Genomic DNA, 18925 nt, shown 5'->3' on the forward strand with positions numbered 1-18925 from the left:
CTAGCACTATGTGTGAGTATGTGTGTGTATGTATCTAATGCACAGGTATACACATCCATGCATGTGTACATAGAGTTCAGTGCTATGATACAAGTGGCAAGGGCTGTGGGAGAGAAAGAGCTAGAGCTGTTTTACATGGAACCTGCCTGGGGAGGTGACACCTGGCCTGAGACAGGAGAGGCAAGGAGATCTTCTGGTAGAGTGAATCACTGGAGGGGGGGTGGGGACCAGCTGGTGCAAAGGTCCTGAGGTGGAAAATGGAGAAGTGTAGGTGAAGGACACAGTTTGTGTAAGCTAGGCAGCGGGAGCAGGTAGGGGTGGGTCAAGTGGGTTTGGGAGTTGGGATTAGGAATTCAGTTTTATTCTAGGAAGGTGGGGATGGTCTTGGAGGTTTTCTCCAGGACAGGGCAAAAACATTCTATATGCTGAGTACAGGTGTATGGGCACCTGAGATTAGGTATTTTATTCAGGATTAATATTTTAATGATGTTTTGGAAGTGGGAGTCCTAGCCTAGGCCAGAGGCCCCACTCAAGGACTTCCAACATATCAGGCCTCGCCAGTGGCCCACCAGGAGTGGTGAGGGGCAGAGAGAGGAGGGAAGATGGAGAGACCATCCATCGAAGCCTATCTCTGGTACTGACATGAGCTTTAGGTGTAAATACAGGGAGGGGAAGGGAAGTGGCACAATTGAGCAATCCTGGTAAAGCGAGGCCTGCTTGACTGGATCTCAGTGCTGGCTCTTTCAGGGGTTTCCCAGGTTCTTCTCTTGCTTGTGAGAAGCAATCTGGTTCCCTGGGATGACTTTTGCTGCAGGCGTAGCCTTGTAATTACAGGAAATTGTCCCTCCTTGGAGAGCCGTCTGTCCCCAGGGCTCTGCTATTCCTTACAGGTGGCTGAAGTTGCTCATTGTGGTCCTGTCCGTCTTGGACCTCAGGGCAATTGCAGGAAAGAGACTCAGGGCAAAGGAGACAGGTGCAAAATGCAAGTGCAGATGTCAAGCTTTCTTCCCGCTCTCAGAGTTTTCTAGCAAAGAAGGAGCTTTCACTCAGGGCCTGGGTGCTGTCTCTTAGCTCTCTACCACTTGAGCCACAGCTCTGCTTCAGGCTTTTTGGTGGTTCATTGGAGATAAGAGTCTTTGCCCAGGCTGGCTTTGAGCTTTGATCCTCAGATCTTAGCCTTCAGGGTAGCTAGGGTTACAAGCATGAGCCACAGCATCAGGCATAAATTAAGGCTGGAGTCACCCAAGATCTTCCCCACAAGAGGCCACATCTGATCATTCCCCCATGCAACATTTGCCTGTCAAACCAATTGTACTTATTCAGTAAGATCTCAGGTCCTCGGCCTCTGGTTGAGGGCACTAAGGTGTGGGTGAGCTCATGTTCTCCTCAGCGGGGCACGATTATCATCTCCTCCTACTAAGGAGAAAACAGAGACAGCGCGACCAGCCGTCGCCTGCCCAGGTCCTCTCGAGGCACTCACTGGACGCCTGGAGTCTGGTCCCGGACGGCGTGGTTGGAAGGAAGCTCTCTGAGGTCGCCAGCTTCCAGTCCTCTCCGCGGGGCCACGCCGGAGGAGAGGGCTGGCCTTCGCGGGCATGGGGGGGGGGGGGTCGCGGCCAGGGGGGAAGGGGGCGCAGGCCTGGGCTGCGGGGCGCGCTCGGCCGTGGTCTGCACGGAACTCGGGGACGGAGCAGGGCAGTCTCACCTTCCTCCCCACGGGAGCTGCAAGATCACCGGAAGTGCAGTTGGCTGGGGATGCCGGTGGGGAGCAGATGGACGCCGGGCCGCCGGGGCCTTCGGAGGTGTCCAGACCGCCTCACCCCGCGCATCCCCAGGTGACTGTGACACGGCACCCCGGTGCCCGGGAAACTCTCCCGACCTGCGGGACGGCGTGGGCCTGCTGCCCAGCCGGAGCCCGGCGCGGGGCCTCGGCGCTGCCTGCCCAGTCCTCTCATTCGCCCCGACTCAACTTCTCCGGTCCGGGTTGAACTCTGCGGCGCGCGGCGCGAGCGCGCCCCGGCGCGGAGGGTGGGCACTCGGGGTCGCCTAGGCAACAGCGCGCGCCACGCCCGCGCGCGGGTTCCCGCCCCCCCTCCCTTAGGGGGCCGAGGAACGCGCGCGCAGCCAGACGTCTCGCGGGGCCGAGACCGTTTCCCTTCAGCCCCACCCCCGGCTCCGCCCCGCGGAAGTGCTTCTTAAGATCCTCGAGCGCTGATTGGCTCTCCCGTATCTGGGGCGGGGCCTGCGGCGGGCGGGGTGCGCACTTCCGGCTGCCGGGTTGACATGAAGAAGCGGCGGCGGCGCCGGCGGCTGCGGCGAGGGCGGCGGTAGCGGCGGGAGTTGAGGCTGACGGTGGGCCTCGGGGCTCGGGAGCGCGACGCGGCCTAGAGCGGCCGACAGCGGGTAGGGTCGAGGAGGAGCGCAGTTGCCGCACTGGTCCGCCATGGAGATGGAGAAGGAGTTCGAGCAGATCGACAAGGCCGGGAGCTGGGCGGCCATTTACCAGGTACGGAGCGCCGGGCCGCGCGGGCCCTCGCCTAGGCCGCTGCCTCCTTCCTGCTCCTCAGGCCCGGCCCGTTCTCCCTCGGGTCGCGCCCTCCGCCTCGGCGCTCCGGCGGGGGACTCGAGCCCTCCGCGGCGCCGGCCGCCGCCGTCTTTGTCCCCCGCCGGGGCCCCGCACCTCTTTGAGCACCCGCTCCCCTCCGCATCGCCTCCGGGGCCCGCATCCCTTTGCGCCCCACTTCCCGGTGCCATCCGACCCCGGGCCCCGCACCCCTTTGCGCCCCACTTCCCGGTGTCTTCCGACCCCGAGCCCCGCACCTCTTAGATGAGTCCCCAGGGCGCCCTCTGGGCCCCGCACCCCCTGGGTCCCGCTCCCCAGTGCCCTCCGGACCCCGCACCCCCTCAGCCCCACATCCCGGTACCCTCCAGCCTCGGTGACCTCTGCAGCCCGGAGGAGTCCCAGCTCCCGGCCCCGCCCCCTGCCGTCCACCCTTTGTCCCCCAGGTTGATTGAACGCCCCCACGACTTCCTTTTCTGGACAGGACCACCCCAGACTCTCTTCCTTTGTCTCCCGGGGGAAAGGCTCCCCCCACCGCCATCACGTTTCCTCTCCCCCGGCTCGGTGTGCGTCGAGGCCCCAGGATGACAGTCCCCTTCCCCCTTCCTGTTCATTCATTTATTGGTTTGAGCTGGTCAGCGATTCCGTGCTTAGGCGCTGGAGGTGGCCTTCGTTGAAGGAGGCAAGCGGGACCCCCTCTCCCGCAGAGCTTGGGACAGAATAGGACTGACACAGACGCACATAATTCGGGGTGGGAGAAGGTGCGGTAAACAGAATAGCATCCTAGAAGGTGGAGGGTGACAGCCTCCTCCCCCTACGGCGCCACCCCTCTGCTGTGTGAAGGGAGGGAGGGCGAGCCTCGGGCCGGAGTGACAGGCTAGCTAGCCTTCCAGCCAGGGGCCTGCAGCACTCACCCCTCTTGGTCCACCTGCTCCTGTTTCAGGCCAGGTGCAGGGAACCTTCACGGCTAATCTTCTCTGAATTGGGCATCTTCTACCAGCGCTGAGATTGATCTTGTCTCATCAAGGGGTGGGTTGTGGTACGAATAAATAGCTAGGAAGGTAGAATTTTTCACTTGTTTAAAACATCAGATTAAGAACACCAAGAGGTCTTCCACAAGCTTCTAAAGAAAATGTGTGCTCCTGATTAAATGTCATTGCGGGGGTGTGAGGATTAGCCAAAACCACACTTGTTTGGTATCTTCAACAAGCCCTGTAAAAATAGGTTTTGCTACATGTGTCAAGGAAGAGGACAGTTTATTCTGTTTCCAGCTTTTAGACTCCAAAGGAAAACTATGAGATCCATTTGCTTTAGTATTGAAATCTATTTTGAAATTTTTTTCAAGGGGAAAAAATAGTTTATGCAGTTTTTTGGTGTGCTGGCCTAACAAAAGCCTTTTCTTGGCGGCCTTGATTTCAAGTCTCTTTGTCAGGATTCTTTCCACTTGGCTGTTGGGTAGATAAGCTTCTGACAGACTCATCCGTATAAGCGTGACGAATGCCGCTGTAATGTTCGTATTCCATGACCAGCATCAAATGAAGTCCACCAGTGACTGGAAATAAAGGAACACATTTTCTGTATCCAGTAGCAAACAATATGATAGAACACAGAGCATCTTTACATGAAATTAGCCGATCACAATAAGTTTATGACACAGAGAAGGTTTGTTTGATTGGAGTTTCTTAGAGCTTCTGGTCAGAGTGGTCTGACCTGACACTCAACCGTAACTGTTCAGAATGCTAGTGGCCTGGGCCAGGTTGAACTTTAATTAATTTTCCTGATTATCCTTTAATCTCTCCATTTAAACATCAAGATGTTAAGATTTCTCCAGCTGCGGGGCTGGGAAGGTGGCTCAGTGGTAGAGCGCTTGCCTTGCATGCCTGAGGCCCTGGGTTCGATTCCTCAGCACCACATAAGCATAAAGAAAAAAGCCAGAAGTGGCGCTGTGGCTCAAGTGGTAGAGCACTACCCTTGAGTTGAAGAGCTGAGAGACAGCACCCAGGCCCAGAGTTCAGGCCCCACGACCGGACCCAAAAAAAAAAAAAAAAGATTTCTCCACCTGCTTAATGGACTGCTACTTTCCTTGAAGTGGTTTCTTTCTTTCTTTCTTTCTTTCTTTTTTTTTTTTTTGTTGGTTGTGGGGCTTGGACTCTGGGCCTGGGTGATGTCCCTGAGCTCTTCAGCTCAAGGTGAGCACTCTGCCGCTTGAGCCACAGGGCTACTTTCGGGTTTTTTTTTGTGGTTTATTAAAGATAAGAGTCTCGTGGACTTTCATGCCCGGGGCTAGCTTTGAACTGTGATCCTCAGATCAGTAGCTAGGGTCACAGGTGGGAGCCATGTCTGGCTTACTCTTCTCTTTTCTAAACTTAAAACTGGCTTTTTAATCTTACCATTGTGCCATTTAAACAACTTAAAATGACCCTGAGTGAGCTGAAGTTAGCTACTTTTCCACTGTGTGTGTAATTTACCAAAACTCATTATTTGTTTTTCAAGAATTAAAAGAAATGTGTTTACTACTGGCAGAAAATGGAAGTTTAGCAAGTTAATATAGCACATCGAAATGGGGACAGATTTAGACAAAGTCATTTTGTCTGCTGCAAATACAATACTACACATCATCTGTGCCGTGTAATCATTTCTCGTTCTGACTTCTCTAATTAGAACAAAAGGTGCACAGACTTGGAACAAATGGGAAAAGAACAAAGGGCCAAGTGGACATTTTGAGGGCTGACAACTGGCAGCTTAGAAAACAAATGTTTCAGGCAAAGATCTTTCCTGGCTGGGTTTGATAAAGTGAGTGTGGCCATGCTTTTAATCTGTAAAGCTTCTAAGTAGGGTTGGTCTAATACACAGCCGGCTCTATAAAAAGCCAGCTTTGTCAGCATATGTGGACAGCTTTCAAATCGTTTTTAGTATGTAAGTGATGTAAGATTGTCTGGTTTGAGGTCAGTGAGCCTCATGTTGAAGTTGGCCTTGTGTCCTAAGAGAGCCTGTAGAGGAAAAGGGCTGGTGAGCAAGAGGCAGGTGCCCAGAGAGGTGCAAGTGAGCACCGATGGCCTGAGCTGCCGGGGGCTATTGCCTCACAGGTGCGCTGCCTTCTGTCTCTAGATTCTTTGTTTTGTTTGGCTTTTTGTTGTTGGTTTTTTTTGTTGTTGTTGGTTTTTTTTGTCACAGGCCACCTTTTTCAATGTGAATGACTTGACTGTCTATCAGAGTGAAGGAGATACCCCCAGTAGCTGAGACTGGGAGGCAAGGTTTAGTCCAGGTTACAGGCAGGCTTTGTAAAATGGGCCATGCTTCCGGCTGGCATTTGCTTTTATAGCTAGCTTCATTGTGAAATGCAGTCTAGTGTCTGACTGGGTTTAAAACCATCTTGCAGCGTAGTTACAATGCACTAAAATTTCCTGCTGCTATATAGACTACATTCCAAGAAGACAAATAGTAAAAGCTTCCAATAATGTTTATTTAAACACCAGTGTCTTTGGAGGAAAAAAAAAAACCCTGGATTTTATGCAGAGGAGAAAGATCTATATATTATGACTCACTTCAATTAAAAACAACAACAACAAAAAGACAAGCGGAAATGCCATGGAGATTGGGGCGTTCTAGTCATCGTGTGTGACCCTGTAGCCTACCATGCTCTAGTTCAGCCCTGCTTCTTTGTGTGAACTAATTTTAGGTGTCTGGTCGCCACTTGGGAAATGGTGTAAGACCTCTGTGATTGTCTGGGAGCACAAGTTGAATCTGTGCAAGGAAGAACTCTGCTGCGTATGTATGTGCTTTGGGAGGAAGTGAATCCTGTCAGGTGGTGCTGAAGTTAGCGGGGAGTAATGGAAAATGGGTAAATGATCCCATTACCTTCCTCTCAATGCCATTTAGCATTTCAGTTTAAAGAACTCTTCAAAACCTATACAGAATACTTGGTATTGAATGGTGTAATTAATTGAATTTGTACTGCTATAAGGATAAAAGTGGATATGAAACTTCCTGGAGAGGTTTTTCAGATTATGAACTACAGAAATACTGCTCCCCCTACTTCCACCCTCCACCCCCACCCCGTCGTACTGGGGATGGAGCCCAGGGCCTTGCATATCCATCCCTAGCCGAGCTCCGTCCTCAGTTCATGGTTTTTTGAGGCAGGGTCTCTTTTGCAGCCCAAGCCGTCCTTGAACTTAAGCTGCCTTCACCTCTCCCAGTGGTAGGATTACAGGCCTATGCCAGGCCACCTGGCTCTCTCATTTTTTAGATTGTCTCTTCTGATGGCTTTGGTTGTGGAATCCTTTTGGCAGTGTTTGTTCTGTGCCATTCTTTTAGTCATGGATCCTTTTCAAAGACCCATATGAGTGCATATGTATTTTGTACAATTTGGCATTTTCCCCTGCAGTGTTTATATTAATTTGTTCCTGGTAACAGCTAATACTGGAAAATAGGCTGATGTTGCCCGTGCCGGGAAACCTGGAACCTACCTGGTCTTTGTCTCCCAGGTGAGGTAGTCTGGCACCAGCCATGCCATGGCGTGTTTTGAGTGTCCGGGAATGCTGGGAACCTTGGAGAGCTCTCAGTTCTCTCTCCCACATTCCTGGGTGGGTCACTGGCCTCCATTCCAGTTTGTAGCTGGCCCTGCAAAAGTGACTAGAACTGTCCAGTTAGTCGGGCCCTCAGCCCTCTCCCACGTCCCCTCCATGGGTCACTCCTCTCATGGTCACCATAGCTCTGGCTTGAAAACAGATGGAGCCTGACACTCCCACGAATCATAATGCACAGCAGCCAAGGTGCAGTCGCCTTTTCCCCTGCAGCCCCAGCCAGCCAGCCCTGGGAGAGGTGGGGAAAGGGCTGGGCTCTGGGCTCAGTCTTATCGGTCAAGGCGGTGCCTCGGCACAGCTTGTACCTTCCTGTTCCAGTGTGTGGAGCTCAGGGGGTTCTGCTCTGAGCCCCGTGTCTGCCTTCCAGACAACCAAAGTCCTGCTCCTTCTAGCTGCTGCTGTGTGTTTTTATCCTGGATCTGGCTGGGGCCCCTGCTGCCCCAGGTCACCTGTGCCATCTGTCCTGTTCATCATACAGTTCCACAAGCGTTGGCACTGACTCCGTTGTCATGCTTGGCTAGCCCAGTTGTGTAGCTGTATGAGACTGGGTCCCAAGTCCTCTTGTAGAAGTAGGGCCAGCCATGGAGGAAGCTGGAAGGAAAATGCTGCATTTGGGCTCTGTTCCACTGGGGTTGTGTGTGTGGCCTGAGAAGAGAGGCTGGAGATTGGGCCCACAGACTCACCGCATCCTTTTGAGATGTAACAGGAGGTTTGCACTTGGTGTGGGACCGGCTCAGGAACCAGGACTGCCAGAGGCCTCAGCACACCCCACTTGTCCGCACAGGCCTTCCATTGGGCCCTTGTGAGGAGCTGTTTCTTAGAATATTCTAATTGTGGGACATAGAACACACTTCCCCATAAAGTAAACCCTCACAGAGTCTGAGCTTTTCAGACTATAGTAAGGAAAGGTATGTTTTCTTTCTTCTTTCTTCTTTTTTTTTTCAAACCCTTTGATCAGACCACCTTAGGGCCAAGAGAAGGCTGTAACCTTTCTTCCTAATGTCCTTGGTGACTGGTATGAGTTGTAGTCTCAGCTGTAGCGCTCAATGCCACCTGGGTCCCTTCCTGTCTTCTTTCTGGCTCATCCTCTTTGGTAAAAATGGTCTTGGCCCAGCTTACCACGAATGAAAATAATAAAAGTCCCTAATGTACTCAAAAGAGCATTGAGTGTTTCTGAAATAATCCTTGTAAAAGCTGTAGTGGTCCCTCGATCTTGTCAAGGGCAGGCAGGTACAATGGGACATCATGGGGGCTTGCTGGTGGGGTTAGCAGCCCAGGACTTGGTGTTTTTCCCAAGGGGTGTGGACCACTGAGGAAGCGGGGCTCGCAGCTGGGGAGTCCGGCTGCCTGGCCCCCTTGCAGTCCTCTCATGATTGGGTGGTTTTCTTATAACGAGAGAGGAACTGATTCTTGAGAATTCACGGAAGGTTCAGCTGAGTGGTATTCATGAAGACTAGCTGCTCTTTATGCTGTGATTTTAGAGAGAAACCTCTATGTGGCCTCTTTATTTGAATAAGGTGCCGCTTTACACACTGCTGTGCTTGGGAGGAAGTGCTGGGGACCCCAGCGGCAGACACGGCGCTCTGCCTTGTGTGGCATCACCTACTGCTGCCTGTCCTTCCCAGAAAGCGCAAATGTGCATTGTGCATGACGAAAACTGATTTGTCACACTAAGGACAAAACAGTACAGATGTGACAGGTGTGTGTGTATGTATGTGGGTGTGATGCTTAGTTGTGAGTGCTTACCTGTGGTGAGTGGAGAGAGAACATTTCCTCTGGGAAACCTGTTTCCAGGTCCAGGTGGGCTCATGTAGAAAATTTCTTTCTTTTTTTTTTTTTTATGTCTGGTCGTGGGGCCTGAACTCTGGGCCTGGGCGCTGTCCTTCAGCTCTTCAGCTCAAGGCTAGCGCTCTACCACTTGAGCCACAGCGCCACTTTCCGGCTTTTTTCTTTTTGCTTATGTGGTGCTGAGGAATCGAACCCAGGGCCTCATGTATGCAAAGCAAGCGCTCTACCACTGAGCTACCTTCCCAGCCCTCATGTAGAAAACTTCTAAGATGTAGCTTTCTTTAAAAATGAAGGCAAACCCTGGGCTCTTGGTGGCTTTTGTGGGAGAGCCGCACAATTCCCAAAGAGTGTGAAGCCAGAAGACGGTTTGCAAAACGACAGGGTGGTTCCCGCTGAGGGAGAGGTAGGAGCTCTGTGTAATGGATCTCCTGGCTCTTCTCTTCCTATGGAAGAGTTATTGAAAATCCTCACAGCAACTTCCGGCAAACAGCTCGCTGTTTTTATTCTCATGGGTTCTGGTTACTCAAGGAGTATGTTGTTGTGGGATTGTTTACAGGAAAGCGAGTATCAGATAATTATTCCACATCGTTGGCGTGCTCTTAAAACATGACTTATATAAAAACCTCTAAGGGTGAAATCATGTCTGAATGGAACTTCCCTCAGAACAAACAGGGCAACCATCTGCGTAATACAGTGACTTGGGTGTGAGCTCCCCTGACGGCTGAACACGTACCACTGAGCAGATCCCTGGTAGTTTTGTCCTGCTCCACTATGTGGACAGTCATGGCTTAGTTTGCCTTTCTCTGAGTTCTGAGTTTTTGTATGGCTAAACTTTGCCCAGACCCTGAGGCTTCTGAGAAGGCATCCACCCAGGGGTCTTTTATGGGGAGGGTACTTCCTCTTACGCTGTGATCATTGTTACTTTGCTCTATTGTTTTGCTCTGATCTGCACAGTATCTGAACAACACCTTGAATTAGAAGCTTTACCACATGTTGTCCATGGCCTGGGCACAGCCCCCTGTGGCCAGGGTCCGTGAAGTGGGCATTCAGCCTACCCAGGTTGACAGCCACGTCCTCCCTTTTCATTTGTGCTGGGGGTTGAGCCCAGGGCCTCCTGCAAGCTGGCTACCACTTGAGCCACACTGCTAACCATGTTGTTTATATTTTGGGTTTTGTTTTGTTTTGTTTTTTTGAGACAGTGTCTTGTTAACTTTCTCGGGCTGATCTTCCTGCCTCTGCCTCCTGTGTAGCTGGGATTGCACCCAGCTCCCAATTGCTTGAGCACTCCTCTGTGGTACCAGCTGGTTTAGGCACTTAATTGTTATCTAGTCTACATCTCTGTTGAAAAACTTGAATTCCACTCCCCCCTTTTGTGTGTGTGTGTGTGTGTGTGTGTCTGTCTGTCTGTCTGTCTGGACTCGGCTGGCTGGGCACTTACTAGGCAGGTCCTCTATGGAGCACACCACCAGCCTCCGTTGCTGGGTGCTCACGGGCCCTTTCTATTCTTCATAACTCCCATTTCCTAAGCATTTTTACATACTCATTCTGCACTTCTGGCAGTGTGTATAAATCCTAGAAATTTGAGTGCCTTTAGCAGAGTTTTGTTGAGCCTGCTCACACTAAACATACCCAACCAGGCCTACTACTTTTCCTTCTTTGCCAGCCTGCTCTGCCTGCTCACTAGAATGCTTTGGGAGCTTGAGCAGCTCACCACCTGATGTGAGCAGTTGCAGGGCCTGGGTCTGTTCTCTTCCCTAACCATTGCTCTCTTCCCATAGGAGCTTAAGTTTTCCCCAAACAGATCACAAAACTTGGGAGAACATTTACCAACAGGTAATCCTGAATGGTGTGAGGCTGAGCTGGACCAAACCTCGTACCTTTTCCACAAACGCCCACTTTCCACTCAGCCTCCTTTCACAACTTGTTCTCCTTGACAGAGACCAAGAAAACTGGTCTTCCCCAACAGACTTTGTTTGCTGGAAGACGTGGCTTTCTGAAGTAGGCAATGGAAGATGGAAGCCCACTTGGGTTTGAGGGAGAAGCCTGGCATTTCCTGAGCTGTCAGTGTGGCCACAGCTGGAGATGGGTGTGGCCAGCTTGAAAATTTCCTCTGCCGTGTGCGGAGGTGGCTGCTCTTCTAACAGCAGAAGAGCTGTGTGGACTGTGCAGTTCTGTCTATGGTGAGACTGGCTCTGGTGCCTTCCTTGTACTTGTCCCCTGGTTAACCAGTGGCATCCTGAGCATGTTTATGTGCCAGCGCCTCTGTGGAGGGAAGAAGGGGCACTGGAGTGAAAGGACTGGGCTGGCATCTACCTTCAGTTTGGTAAATGCCTTTAATGTCTGGTCTTGTAGGCTGATCACACGGAAGTGCTAAGTATGTTGAGTTATTTGTGGCGTGAGTTAATTTTAGGGCAGTTCCCTGCTAGCTTTGCATCCTTTGCCACTAAAACATGCTTTCTAGAATGACAACATTTAGAAGGTAGATCGTAATCTATACTCTGCATTTGATGGTTATGCTTCAATCTTTTCTCAATTCTTTGAAGGTTGGACAGTTTGGAAGGTGATGGCATTGCGTTAAAATCATGGATCCTTTTGCTCCATAGTGCCTCACCTTTTCCAGCAAGTAAATTAAGTTTTTCTATCCAGGTCTGGAGCTTTTGCTGAAGGGTAAGCTCAGCTTAAAAGGCATAGGAGATGCCAGGTGCTGGTGCTACTCAGGAAGCAGAGAACTGAGGGTTGCAATCTGTTTGTTTGCTTTTTTGGGTCCGGTCATGGGGCCTGAACTCTGGGCCTGGGCGCTGTCCCTCAGCTCTTCAGCTCAAGGCTAGTGCTCTACCACTTGAGCCACAGTGCCACTTCCGGCTTTTTTCTTTTTGCTTATGTGGTGCTGAGGAATCGAACCCAGGGCCTCAGGCATGCAAGGCAAGCACTCTACCACTGAGCCACCTTCCCAGCCCCTGAGGGTTGCAATCTGAAGCCAGCCCAGGCAGGAAAGTCTATTGGACTCTTACCTCCAGTTAATGACCAAAAAGCTGGAGGTGGAGCTGGAGCTATGGCTCAAGTGGTAGAGCGCCAACTTTGAGTGATAAAGCTTAGGGACAGTACCCAGGCCCTGAGTTCAAGCCCCAGGACTGGCAAAAAAAAAAAAAGATTATGGGCAGCACTGCAAGGTTTTGTTGCTGGAGATAGAAGCCCTTCCTCAGCCCACCTGTGATAGACAAAGCCTTTTCCTTAAGTAGATGCTAGTCTGCCTGGATCTAAGCCTGGCTTCCAAGCTGTCTCTATTTTCTACCCTGCTTCCCCCCCCCCCCCCCCCCGCTCGCCTCCCCCCAACCGGGGCTGTGGGTGGCCTGGAGTCCCAGTGGCTGTGACTGCTGCGGGTCCTTGAGTGGCAGAGGATGAGACCTGTGAGCCAGCATGGCTTTACTTCCCAGTGATGCAGGGAGGAGACGGCCTCACCTGGCCTCACCTGTTAGCACATATGAAAAGGTACTTGGTAGTTTTGACCTTTGTCCAATTTTCTTTTTTTATTTTAATCTCGATAAATATTACTTTGTATGATCAGAGGCACATAGGCATTGTGCTTTTGTGCTCCTCCCCTAGAAGTATCGGCCGTTGGTCTCACTGTGTGTGGATACTAGAGTCCTGTATGATTTATCACCTCCTGGTGAGAGCTTCTGCCTAGGAGAGAAACATATGTGGTTTGTCTCTCAGCTTGGCTTACCTCCTCTCGCAGCTTGGCTCACCTCCTCCAGTTTTCTAACCTCTTACCTATGTGGTAGCTGCTGACACTCATGTTTTACTTGGTTCACACAGTGGAGAGGTGGCATGCAGATTTGGGTTTCTGGTTTCTTACATAGAGTCACCTTGTATTGAGCCCTGTGGCACTAGTCTGCTAAACTAAGGGCGTGGCTCCCTTCTGTGGGTTGTAGCCATGCTCTCTGGGACTCACACCTGGCGGTGGGGAAAATTGACGTCAGAATCCCCACTCCAGGGTGGCCTTTCTCTTGAACTTGAACATCAGTGCTAGAACTAACCTGATGCCTAGCTTTGTGTGTGGTTGTGTACTGCCCTGAGAGCAGGGGTAAGGGCTGGTTGCTGAAGGGAGGGAGCACTTTTTTTTTTTTTGTCGGTCATGGGGCTTGAACTCTGGGCCTGGGCGCTGTCCCTCAGCTCTTCAGCTCAAGGCGAGTGCTCTACCACTTGAGCTACAGCGCCACTTCCGGTTTTCTAGTGGTTTATTGGAGATAGGAGTCTCATGGTCTTTCCTGCCCGGGCTGGCTTTGAACCGCGATTCTCAGATCTCAACCTCCTTAGTAGCTAGGATTACAGGCGTGAGCCACCGGCGCCCGGCGGGAGGGAGCACTTTTGACTGTGAAGGTCCAGACAAGGGCACCCGCCATGCGGGTCACTCTCCCTCCTGCCCTCCCTAGTGCCCTCTCCTGTTTTGAGGAAGTTGAGTTACCACCTCAGATTTTCCCACCTTGGGCAACTGAGTATGATTATGTGTTGGTCCCATGTTCAGCCTGTTTCCATGAGCTATTTTTGATGACAATTAGAGTGAATCTGGTCATACCGTGGGAGTTTATCAAAAGTGATTTGCCTAAGTTCACTTGCTGAGCTCCCCCGGAAGCAGTGCTGTTAATGACGGGGCTTGGTGGCTTTCTTAGGAATGACTGCATTCATCGTGGGCTGAGCTCATGATTAGATGGTTTGTCTACTTAGTCTCTCTGACAGTATGAAGAAAGCAAACATTTAGGCTACAGAGAAGCTTTGGTGTTGAGGCTCTTTCCATCCCTGTTTAGCAACAAAAGTGCTTGTTAGTTGTATGCTGAGCTCTTTCTTCTGTCCTTAAACATCTGTTATCAGGACAAATTAGAGCAAGTCATAAAGATGGTTGTTTCCATTGTGAGACACTAGCTTCCCCCCTGCACCCCCTTCCCCCCCTCAAAAGGACCCAACACTGGGTCCTGATCCCTGCCCCCCAAATGGCTAGGATTACAGTTGTGATCCACCATACCCAACAAAAAAAAAAGAAAAAGAAAAGTCTAGCCCTAAATTTTATATGTAGGAATAGTTTGTTTGTTTGCCCGCCCACCCTCCCTCCTTTTCTTGCTCTTTCTCTCTGGTGCTAGGGATGGAACATACTCTAGGTCAGCCCTTTACTGCAAGTTATCTTCCCAGCCTACTTAGTTAATAAAAAGTGTTGAACTGGGCATGGCGATGCCTCCCTATAATCCCAGCACTCAGGAGGTGGAGGCAGGAGGATCACAAGTTTGAGGCCAGCCTAGGCTACATAGGAGATTCTGTCGCAAAACCAAACAAACCCATCCCCCAGTAGTCATCATTGAGCCTCACGTGGAGATGCAAAAGGGAAAGGCCACAGCAGGGTAAGCAGCACCTCGACCAAGGACAGGGGTGGTCTTGTGGGTTTCATCTTCTGGTTCCCCTCTGGGATTTTTTCTCTGTCACTGAGGGGACAGCCTGAGGCACGGGGGCGGTGCAGCGTCTCCGTTACGACTCACCTGCACCCTGGGCCTCCAGACCTGCCTTCACCATCCCTGGCCTTTCCGACTGGCTCCTCCTGGAAGCCCGGGCTGCTGAGACCCTGCAGCCTCACCCCACTCAAGTGCCATGTTGGGATTTAGTCCCTGCTCCTCCAGTGACCTTCACTCTCCCCAGTCATGGCATAGAGATGCTGCTGGCTCTGAGGTCTGGCCAATGTTCTTGTTCTCAAACCTAGACAGTCTTGGGAAGGAAGGTCTCCCATGCATGCTGGGTGACTATTAGCCAGGATGTATGTGGGGTGTGACTGTCAGCCACTGAGGATGTGTGCGTGCATGCGTGTGTGTGTGTGTGTACGCGTGCGTGTATGTGTGCATGCGTGTATGTGTGCATGCATGTGATGGTGAGTGTCAGCCACTCTGCACCTTGTTACATCTGCCCTCCCAAGTCTGGTATCTTCTTCTCTGGTTCCAGGAACTCTTTCCTTCCCTCTCCTTTATCCATCCTGCTGCCCTAGGTCTGGCATTGTCTGTGTGTTCTGGACATTGTCTGGGCATCGTCTGTGTGTTCTGGGCCTGGGTGAGGAGGTCCTCAGGGTTGACCCCGGTGTCTCTTCCGTGCCTTTGGTCAGGTCGTCTGGCATGCATTGGCCCAGGGAGCAGTAGTGGCCTCCCATTGAGAGCTGGCCCCTCCCAGGTGCTCCTCAGCTTTCTTCTCTTGGGAGTTGGTGGCTGTGCTGTCCCCAGGAGCCTGATAGGGCTTCCCCTCCCTGGAACCTCCTTTATTCCACTTCTCACTCAGGGCAATCTTCTCTTTGACGGGACTACATTTAGACCTGTTCTGTAATTCCTGTTTCTTCCTTATAGCAACTCTGTCATGTCTTTCTTTTGTTTGGCAGTAATGGGGTTCAAACTAAGACTTCTTGCTTACCAGGCAAGACTTCTTGCTTGAGGCAAACCCTCATCCCTTTTTGGGCCCAGGTGACCCAGACAATGATCTTCCTATCTCCAGCCTCCCATGTAGTTGGGATTGCAGGTGTGGACCACCATGGCTACTTGTTGATTGGGATGGGGCTCTCATTAATTCCATGGGCTGGACTCCATCTGCAGTCCTCTAGATCTCTATATCCCAAGTTGCTGGGATTGTAAGTGTGAACCTCTACCCCTGTCCAGAGTTTCAAGTCCTTTGTTTCCAGTGATTTTCATCTTTTTGTGCCAGCCGGTCATTTCACTTGTCTGGTGCTGCTGGGTGGTTCTGTTCAGTTTTGCAGGGCCTGACGCAGAAAACAGAAGACTTCTAGGAAGTAGTTCTTGCGGTGTTATCTGACAGGGTCATGGATTGGACACTTGTTAATAGTGAGTGGTTAGTAGGGAGTTGTGAGTTTGTGGTATTGTGTGAATTATGGGTTACTGACCTACCATTTATTCAGCATAGTTTTCTCTTACTCTTTCTATTAAGTTCCTGGGTGTAACCTGTCCCCCAGTGAGAGAACTAGTGCTTTCTGCAGGTGGGGGAGGGGCTGTGTAGCTCCTGATGTCCTCTGACCCTGCCTTGCATGTCCCTGGGCTTCATTCATGTCCATGGGTTTTCCTGGCCATGTTGATTCCTGTGGGCTGTGGCTCGGTCACTTGGCTTTGCCTCCCCACCATGCGCAGGCCCTGGCACTTTCCCCGAGGCTTCTCGGTCTGCACGCCGGGTGCCAGCCAAGTACGAGAGCCAGTGGTGATGGGTAGTCAGTCTCCTTCATGCAGACTTCACGGGTTTGGAAGCTGAGCTGAGCAATGCTGACAGGAAGCATTGCTCTAGCAGCATATGATTTTGTGGTTGATTGGCTGGTCCTCTGAACCAGAGCTGGATGAGAGTAGGAGTGTGCTTGATCTCCAGAGTTAGCTCATTTTTCCCTAAGTAATTTGCCTTTGGAGTCATTTGTTTGGAATTTCCTGAGATTTTGGTCTTGGGTGAGTATTTGTGCGCATGCAAATTCTGGTACTGGGACTTGAACTAAGGACCTTGCTCTCTTTCTCTCTTGGCTTTTTTATTTAAGCCTGGTGCTCTTACTACTTGAGTCACACCTCCACTGCAGCTTAATTGATTAATTGGGGATTAGAGCTTCTTGGATTTGTCATTTGCGACCAGCTTTGAACCAGATTCTCAAATCTCAGCATCCTGAGTAATTCGGATTACAGGTGTGATCTACTTACACCTGGCTAGGACTTTGATCTACCAGAAAGTTCCTAGCAGAAATTCCAGCCAGGTAAAGTATTTCCATTTGGAGTTTTACCTCTTTATCCTTGACTCAGCCTGCAGTTGACTCTTGTTGCTGCTGTTCTCAACTTTGCCTCCATCTTCTAGTCCTAGGAAATGAACGTGTTCTTCAGTGGAGAAGGGAAGGCATACAAATAACCCTGAATACCTTCTTCTTGTCTGGGCATGCTTCTTGGCTCCGTGGCTTAGAGCTGGAGGGTGTGTTGTGTCTGTTCTTGCCAGGAAGGGAGATTTAGGGGTGGATTGCTTCTCCCTGCTTTGGACATTGGGTTTTGTAGGTTTGTCTTAACTGGCATTTTTGTGTGGAAGTAGTTGATTCCCCAGTGTGCGGTGCTTTTTGTCATCAAGTGGCATGGGCTTCTCAGGCCAGCTGGGAGCAGTGTGATGGGTGGACACATAGACCCCCACCCAGTGTCATCTGTTCTGCTTGGCTGCAGCAGCCTTCACTCCCATGGGTGAGAGAGGCAAGCGTAGCTGGAGAGATGTTAATTTGCAGCCAAGAAACAAAACTGCAGTAGGCCATAAAAGAAAGCAGGCTGTGTTCATGGGGCTACTTTTATTTTTTAAATTTTTTATTGTAAAGATACTATACAGAGGGTTACAGATACATGAGCAAGGTAATGAGTACACTTCCTATTGAGCATTGTTACACCCTCCATTGTTTTCCCCCTACCATCCCTTCCCTCCCTACCTTCCCCGAGGTTCTTTTTTTTTTTTTAAATTGTGGTTAAGTGATTACATAATTTCCCAAATTTCACAGTATTGTGGAATAATGATGCTCATTTAAAGTCACAAGTTCATTCTAACTTTCCTGGAGTAAATTGTCTATCACAGTCTATAACATATAACAGTGTACACTATCCACCATACATGTGATCAGCAGGATGGGGATATTTAGTAGTGGTTCGACCAAATGAGTGGGAGTTCTTTGTTTCTTAAGTCCTGTTAATTTTGTCGTATCACCTAACATTTTGGATTTAGCATCCACTTACCGGGGAGACCATGTACCGTTTGTCTCTTTGCTCTTGGCTTACCTCACTCAACATGATTCCTTCTAGCTCGATCCATTTCCATGGAGCTACTTTTAAAATTTGCTTTTTTGTTGTTGTTGTTGGTGGTGGTGGTGGTGGTCATCGGGCTTGAACTCATGGCTTGGGTACTGTCCCTGAGCTCTTTTGCTCAAGACTAACACTCTACCACTTTGAGCCACAGTACCACTCCTGATTTCTGGTGGTTAATTGGAACTAAGAATCTCACGGACTTGCTATCTGGGCTGGAGAGCAGTGACAGTGACCTGGGGACTCTTTGGGCCCTCTGTCTCCAGGACCACCTTTACTTTGCTTTCTTCCGTGGTTCCCTGGCATAAGCCTGAGGTGTTCCTTTTCTATAGAACAGGCTTTTGGCCTAGTCTGTGATTGAACACCCATCCAGCAGTGTCCTGTTTGTGAAATAAACTGGGTTTTTTCAGTGTCCCACGGAGTTTCCAAAAGTCACCATGGTGCCAGGGTTTCTCCATGTGGGTGGTGCTGGAGGGAGCCCGGTGGGGGTGGAGAGTGGCGGGTGGGGTGGTGGTGGATGCAGGCCTCTCCTGGGCCCTGGCCTCCACAGAGGGTCAGGTCGCAGAAGACGCCAGCACTTGGGGTTCACATTGCTTCTCTTGATGCTGTTGGGTACCTGAAAATCAGATGCACAGCCAGGAGGCCTCTAATGTGCTAAGACCATCTCTGCCACCTCCCAGAGGCAGGAGTGCGGCCGGGAGGACTTGGGGCAGATGGATCTGTCTGTGCTGCACGCTGTGTGTGTGTGTTAGGATGGGGACTGTCAGCTTCAGCAGGGGGACGTGGGATGGCCTGTGGAGAGCTCAGCCATGGTCCATGAGCTCCTTTTCCCTCAGCCTGAGATGCTGCAGACACCTCCTGTGGGCACTGCAGGTGCAGCAGGCACTGCAGGCGTTGTGGGCAGGCCCCAGCTGCTGCCTTGGAAGCTGCTGTTTGCTTGAGTTAGAGTGGTGGTGCAGGAGAGCTGGGCAGGCTCCTGCTGGTCACTCAGTGCCTCATCCCCGGCTTGACAACTGCCTCTTCTTGTCTGCAAAGGCCCATCCCTGCCCCCTGCTTCACCCAGGAAAGGAAGGTGCCAGAGCTCTGCGGGAGGCTGGCAGCACACAGCCAGCCACTCCTCAGTTCAGTATTCCTCAAGTACTGCTGCCTAAGGACAGTGGAAGTTT

The 18925-nt window shown here is 51.1% G+C and overlaps 1 protein-coding gene across 2 annotated transcripts in view; it reads left to right on the forward strand.

Moving 5' to 3' along the window:
• The first annotated feature begins 2300 nt into the window (after positions 1-2300).
• Positions 2301-18925, forward strand: part of Ptpn1 (protein tyrosine phosphatase non-receptor type 1) — a 48083-nt gene continuing 31458 nt past the window's right edge. For both annotated transcript variants that reach the window (XM_042699265.1, XM_042699266.1), the window contains exon 1: positions 2301-2506. In XM_042699265.1, the coding sequence (XP_042555199.1) occupies positions 2444-2506 (63 nt within the window). In that variant the 5' untranslated portion in view covers positions 2301-2443. The remainder of the gene's footprint in view (positions 2507-18925) is intronic.

Source organism: Dipodomys spectabilis, unplaced genomic scaffold (assembly GCF_019054845.1).
Source record: "Dipodomys spectabilis isolate Male_0828 unplaced genomic scaffold, ASM1905484v1 ptg000240l, whole genome shotgun sequence".
In the NCBI taxonomy this organism is placed as follows: Eukaryota; Metazoa; Chordata; class Mammalia; order Rodentia; family Heteromyidae; genus Dipodomys; species Dipodomys spectabilis.